Source organism: Belonocnema kinseyi, chromosome 5, assembly GCF_010883055.1.
Source record: "Belonocnema kinseyi isolate 2016_QV_RU_SX_M_011 chromosome 5, B_treatae_v1, whole genome shotgun sequence".
Lineage (NCBI taxonomy): Eukaryota > Metazoa > Arthropoda > Insecta > Hymenoptera > Cynipidae > Belonocnema > Belonocnema kinseyi.
In genome coordinates, this window is record NC_046661.1 from 146,256,343 (window position 1) to 146,263,179 (window position 6,837).

General features: G+C 43.2%; 2 protein-coding genes across 2 annotated transcripts; one reads left to right on the forward strand and one right to left on the reverse strand.

The window, feature by feature from the left end:
• Positions 1-558: 558 nt before the first annotated feature.
• On the forward strand, positions 559-3,251 carry LOC117173944. The gene is made up of 6 exons (XM_033362592.1): positions 559-1,036; positions 1,091-1,432; positions 1,507-1,961; positions 2,073-2,255; positions 2,301-2,498; positions 2,592-3,251. Exons 1-6 carry the CDS (start codon positions 559-561, stop codon positions 3,249-3,251), a joined length of 2,316 nt encoding a protein of 771 aa, XP_033218483.1.
• A 2,166-nt stretch (positions 3,252-5,417) lies between these two features.
• LOC117173945 lies at positions 5,418-5,894 on the reverse strand. The gene has a single exon (XM_033362593.1). The coding sequence runs from the start codon at positions 5,892-5,894 to the stop codon at positions 5,418-5,420; it is 477 nt and encodes a 158-aa protein (XP_033218484.1).
• Between the last annotated feature and the right edge of the window lie 943 nt (positions 5,895-6,837).

Genomic DNA, 6,837 nt, shown 5'->3' on the forward strand with positions numbered 1-6,837 from the left:
ACTGAATTGATTCGCCGGTTGAGTGTATCGCAAGATCAGAAAACACGAAGACTTTTAGAACATGAAGAGATCGGCGACCGGAAGCCCTCTCAGTTTCTCTGACATCTCCGAAATTTAGCTGATTCGGTAGTTCCCGAAGAGGTGATTCGATCGCTTTAGTTAGCACGCCTACCGTCATTCACACAGGCAATTCTAGCATCGCAAAAACAGAAAGGTTTGGACGATCTCGCCGATTTAGCGGACTCTATCGCGGAAGTTAGTCCTCGCGCACAAGTTTCAGAAACCTCGGTACCGTTGCATGTGCTAATGCAGCAAATGAGTGTGATGAGCAGCACTCTCGCCGAGGTAGTTGCCGCAGTTAAAAACATTAAAGAAGATTCTAAACAAAATTATTCACGTAGTCGTCGCTACTAGCGTAATCATTCACGTTCGCGCGTGCGTTTAAAGAGTCGTAATAGATATGATGGACTGTGCTTTTATCATTCGCGTTTCGGAGAAAAAGCAAGGCGGTGCGCGGCACCTTAATTATAATTCGGAAAACGATGAGGTCAGGCGTTAATGGAGGCTGGCGCCTACAGCCCTAAGTCGCGTCACCTCTTTGTCACCGACAGGAACACGAAGACGCAGTACCTAATCGACACAGGAGCGGACCTCTGCGTTCTACCTCGCACAACGGTACGCGGTAGGCGAGAGAAATCAAATTACGGATTATACGCGGCAAATAATTCTATTATCGCGACTTACGGCATCGAGTTGATTACTCTTGACCTTGGACTCAGACGAAAGTTTTCATGGCGTTTTGTGATCGCTGACGTAACGGAACCCATTATCCGGGTCGATTTTCTAGACCATTTTGATTTGCTTGTGGATATCCGTAATCAGCGTGTCGTCGATAGTCTAACGACGGTTTCAGTCACCGGACACGTGGCCGCGTGTGAAGAAAATTGGATAGGAGTCCATATAATAGCAGGCTCTTCGTCGTGGCACGAACTTTTGCAGCTCTACCCACAAATTTCGCGACCTTCCGGTATCACAAGTGAAAATAAACACTAGACTCGTCATCACATTCATACAACGCCCGGTCCGCCAGTTTTCGAACGACCTCGTCGTCTTTCGCCAGAGAAACTCCAGTTAGCGAAAAAGGAAATCCAGAACTTGCTAGATTTGAGTATTTTATGTCCTTCCAAAAGCAGCTGGTCATCGCCACTTCACCTCGTTCCCAAGAAGAATGGCCAGTGGAGACCCTGCGGAGATTATCGGCGGTTGAATGCGAGAACGATTTCCGACCGATATCCTGTACCACACATGGAAGATTTTGCACAATCGCTACACGGTAAAAAGATTTTCTCAACAGTAGATCTAGTTCGCGCGTATCACCAGATTCCCGTCGCTGAGGAGGATGTACCAAAAACGGCTATCACGGCACCGTTTGGTCTTTTCGAATTTACGCAAATGAGTTTTGGCTTACTTGTCAATATTTTCTCGACGAAGTTCTTCGTGGCCTAGATTACGTCTTCTCGTACATAGACGATGTTCTAATTGCGTCATCTGATGAGGAGGAACACAGGCAGTACGTGCGAGAGATTTTCGAGCGATTCAAAGCCTACGGTCTCGTGATCAATCCTGCGAAATGCGTTTCGGGAGTTTCTACGGTAAAATTCCTAGGGTTCGATGTCTCGGAACATGGAATCAAACCTCTTCCGGAAAAGGTAGAAGCAATCCTGAAGTATCCACAGCCGAATACAGCAGCTGTACAACAAGCTCCCCTGCACGAGCTTTTAAAAGGTAACATCAAAGGAGGAAGCATCATGATCTGGAACGAAACGGCTCTTCAGGCTTTTGAGGAATGCAAAAAGAGTCTAGCAGAAGCTGCGCTCCTAGCTTATCCAGCACCTGCAGCACCTCTTGCAATTTTTGCCGACGCATCGAATTTCGCGATTGGAGCCGCCCCCCAGCAGTTTGTAAACAAGGAATGGCCTATTACTCGAAGAAGTTGAGCACCGCTGAACAGAAATACGGTGCCTATGACCGAGAGTCACTTGCTATTTATAAAGCCATTTGCGTTCCAACAGAAGAGCGACATATGCTCACCTCGTCAGTTTAGGTACCTAGATTTTATAGGGCAGCACACAACGGACATCAGGCACATTCCGGGTCCGGAAAACGTTTTAGCCGACGGTCTCTTTCGGGTTGAAGAACTCGCGACCGGAGTTGATTTTGCAGCATTGGCAAGATCTCAAGTCAATGATGAAAAGGTACAGTCTTTTCTTCAATCATAAACTGTGTTACAACTGAAAAAGGTTCAACTTCCAGGGACGGATACGACTCTGTACTGCGATGTTTCTACCTCTGTAGCTAGACCCTTCGTGACGAAACCATGGCGTCGTGTAGTTTTCAACTCGTTCCATCAATTGTCGCATCCAGGATTCAAAGAGACGACGAAGCTTGTCACTCAACGCTATGTTTGGCCCTCTATCAAAGCTGATTGCAAGCTCTGGGCATGAGCATGTGTTCCCTGCCAACGTGCGAAAATTTCTCGACATGTATCATCACCTACCGGCTCATTTCTCCCACCAAATTCTCGATTTCAGCACGTGCACATAGATTTGGTCGGTCCTTTGCCCATTTCGAACAGTGCCTGCTATGTTTTGACCTGCGTTGACCGATATTCGCGATGGCCTGAAGCTTTTCCAATCCCAAACATTGAGGCAGCAACCGTCGCGAGAGAATTTCTGTCAGGATGGATTGCAAGATTCGGAACTCCGTTGCGAATTACTACCGATCAAAGTCGTCAATTCGAGTCACAACTTTTTCGAGAATTGAACAACTTACTCGGGACTCAGCATTTATGGACGACAGCATATCATCCCTCTTCCAACGACATGGTGGAAAGGTCAAACCGAAAGTTGAAAGAATCCATCAAGTGTCATGAAACTGAGGATTGGGCTGAAGTTCTACCTATCATACTTTTAGGCATCAGATCAACCTGGCCAGAGTATTTGAAGTCAACATCATCTGAACTTGTTTACGGTGAGAGCATTCGCCTACCTGGAGAATTCCTAACTGCCCGTTCAGAAGGAGTCATCACGAAAGATACATCAGAGTTCGTCAACGCTATGAGACGTCGTTTTCAGAGTCTCCGACCAGTCGGTGGCACTCGTCACAGTCAGAAAAAAATATTTGTTTTTAAACACCTCTCGACATCTGAGCAAGTCTTCGTTCATCATGATCAGCCAAAAGGATCGCTATAAATGCCTAACGAAGGTCCTTATACGGTCAAGAATCGCTCTGAAAAATGTTTCAATGTCAACATTAAACGCAAAGATACTAACGTCTCAAATGACAGATTGAAACCAGTATACATCATTTCGGAAGACGAATCCCAGTTGCAAGAAGGGAAGCAGATTTCGAACAAATGGAATAAACTTACATCGGATGACCCCGGGATTCCAGCTGAGTTTCTAGCACCGACAAGGTCAACCCGATCTGGCAGAAAAGTTAGGTTCCCAGACCGACTTCAAGGAGGTTTTTCATAATTTTGTCGCAACTCTATTCTTTTTTTCCTTTTTTTTTTACAATTGTATTCTTTGCTTATTTTTGGTCTTGTATCGTAATTTCCTATACCTCATTTACTGGCAGGGGGGTATGTGGTGGCCGAATAGTTTTGTATAGAATAATTAATTCATTTCAATAATTATTTTTGTTTATACTGTATTTCTATTTCTGATTTTTCTCTAGTAACCTTGTATTTTTAGTATTTGAATAGTGCAATAGTTAAGCCAGCATAACTAGTCAAGTAAGGTTTCACAGGACGACACGAGAGAATTTTCGAGACTGGAAAATGCGAGAAGCATTAGGAAAAGACAGACAATGAAAGCAATAGGCTGTCTCTCTCTAAGGTACAGAAGGTACATAGGTACCTGCGTTTAGGTCCGAGCTCAGTCCTCTTTCGACCACCTCACGACCCTTACTCCTCTGACGCTTGTCATAGAATAGCAATAAATTTCTGTATTAATTGATAATATTTGTGCAATTATTAAAATCCGTAACACCCCCACAGCAGATAATGATTATCGACAGATATATTAAGGTTTGACAGCAGAAGTTTGACTTTTAACCATCGACATAGAAAACAAGGGACTAGGCATGCCATTGCAGGGGTGATGCAATGAGAGGGGAGGTCCGCCACCTTTTGATGTCCCGCGACAAACATGGCAGCGCCCACATGTTTATATTTTCATGCACAGTTTGTCGGCAAAAATGCTCGTGCGCATAATCAAATGGCACATCGTAAGATGGCGGCTCTCCTCATGGAGTTCTCCTTCCTCCCGTGGATTTAACCTCGCTCGCCCAAGTTAGGATGGCATGCCTAGTCCCGTGTTTCCAATGTCCATGCTTTTAACTTTCTCTGACGGTAATCATGCATTCTGTTTTGCCCACAGACCCTAGAAGTTTGAAGTTGTCTACTCGCTGCGCTAGTGCTGCTTTGACACAGCTGATACCAGACTGATACGTATGTCAGGCCAAATATGTTTATTTGCATTTCAAGTGCAAACATTAATTTTTGCATCATTGATGCATAATGTTCGTGAGCGACTTTTGTTGTTTTGTGCCACTTTGATAAATATAAACCTCATAACTAGCCCATTGACATTGCAAATTGCTTGCAGGGTTTGACGGCAGCACGGTCGGTATTTCTCCAAAATAGAAATTAAAAAAAAAACTTTTTTCACTATTCTAATTATTTAGGAACAGAGAAAAATTCTTGCATGCCTTCTATTTATTGTGCCAAATTTTTAACGCGATATCTCATTCCGTGTGGACGTAAGTTGGGAAAGAAATCTTCCACTGGTATTTTCTTCAAAACAAATTTTTTCTAAAAATTTCCAAGGGAACAAAGCAGAGACATGGACTTTATTACCTCCTCTTTCATTTCCCAAACTTTCAGAGCGATACTTCATTTCGTTTAGACGTAAGTTGGGAAAGAAAAATCGAAGACCAGGTTTGGTCACGTGACCGTTCGTCACATGGCCTTAAAGAGAAATTTATTTTTCTTAGGAAAAACTTGTTAACCAAGTTGACTTAGATAATGACGAATAAAGAAAAACTTGACTTCTTAAAATAGTGAATTCCACATTTACGAAAAGCGTTGGCAATCGTTGAACGGGTCATTGCAATGTTGAATGCTGATCCAACGCACTCAGCTGCGTTGTAAATTGAGAGGCGCTCACCAGGGTGTCGGCACAAACAGGATTTGACTGCGTGATCGTAGGCTACATTGAACGGCTTGAATACACCAACGTCCAAAGGCTGCAGTTTTGAAGAGCAATGAGGAAGTATGGTGAGAATAGTGACCCCATTATCCTTAGCGAGGTCCAACACCTCAATGGATAGATGGATCTCATGATTGTCATATATCATAAGGAGGGATTATCAATTGAGCTCCCACTGAACTTGATGAAATGCTTCATTGTTTCAACGACTAGTTCACAATTCATCCACCCACTTGGTGTTGCTAGGCCCAATGTTCCAGGTGGCGCTTGATTCAACATACAACTCTTGAACTTTTTTCTTGGTAAGACCATGGCAGGGGGTAAGCAGTTGCCATCACCTGCAATGATCACACATGTTGTTCCCTTTTCTCCACTTGTCACAGACGACACTTGCTTGACTCCCCTTTCTGCTATGACCTTCCGCTGAGTTTTAGCATTTGTAGTCGTACTTGTCTCATCCAAATTGTATATCCTTGTTCCCTGGAGAAACCCTTGACCGCGAACAAGTACTTCTTCCAACAAATTGTAAAATATCTCCACATTGTGGCGATTGAATGCAATGGCCCTGGCCAGACTGCAGCCTTCAGGAGTTCTTAAGGAAAACTGAGGATTCCTCTTCATGAACCCATACGCCCAGTCTATACCTGCTTTCTCAATGATCTTCCATTGCTCTGGTATTTTCAATCAGTTTATGGTCGCCATCTGGAATGCAAGTTTCCTCACGTCATCCTTGGAGAGTCCATAAAACATTCTGTTGCATTTGATTATGTAATCAGCCAAGGACTTTTCCTGATCAGATGTGAATATTTTCCGTACTGAATAATTCGGTTCCATGCAGACTTCATCATTTGGATTTTCTTTTTGTTTTTTAACATACCGTGCCAATTTTTGATGGGCAATACCGTATTTAGAAGCTACTACCCTCAGGGGTGAATCGTCCTCCAGGACCTCCTGTACAGTTGTCTTCAATGTGGCTGATGTCAGTGTACCATGAGTGGTTTTTCTTTTAGGGTTTCTCATCTAGAAAAAAAGAACAAAATAAGTTTTTGATAGGTTCAGAGAGAAAAAAGCCATTCTTCCATTCAATGACTATAAAAATGTTCTTGATATGATAATTCACCTGCATAATAATGTAGGTACCTACCTAAAAAATCACTGAGAAATGCAAAGTAACCAGAGAACAACACGGTAACAACTGCTACAATAATAATTACCTATTACTAACACTATGTAGCAGAAGTTGAACATCTTGATAAGAAGATGAGCATGATTCCTGGAAGTGGGGAACAATGAGACAGTGGCAAAAGATGTCTAACAGTTGCCGTCTCAGTGTTCCCCTAAGGCTCTTTTTCCAGACATATTGAATTTCCGTTTGAATGAGAAGGGCTACATAGATGGCTTGGATGCAAAAAAAAACGTTGATAACAAGAGAATCACGGTTGAAAAAGTTCAATTTCATGAAAGCAACTGAATCCTACTTTAGTTAGGTTCAAAAATTTTGAAAAAATACGACACCTTCTCTGCCCGGGAACTGGCACCAGGCCCTATCAACTCAATGGTAGAA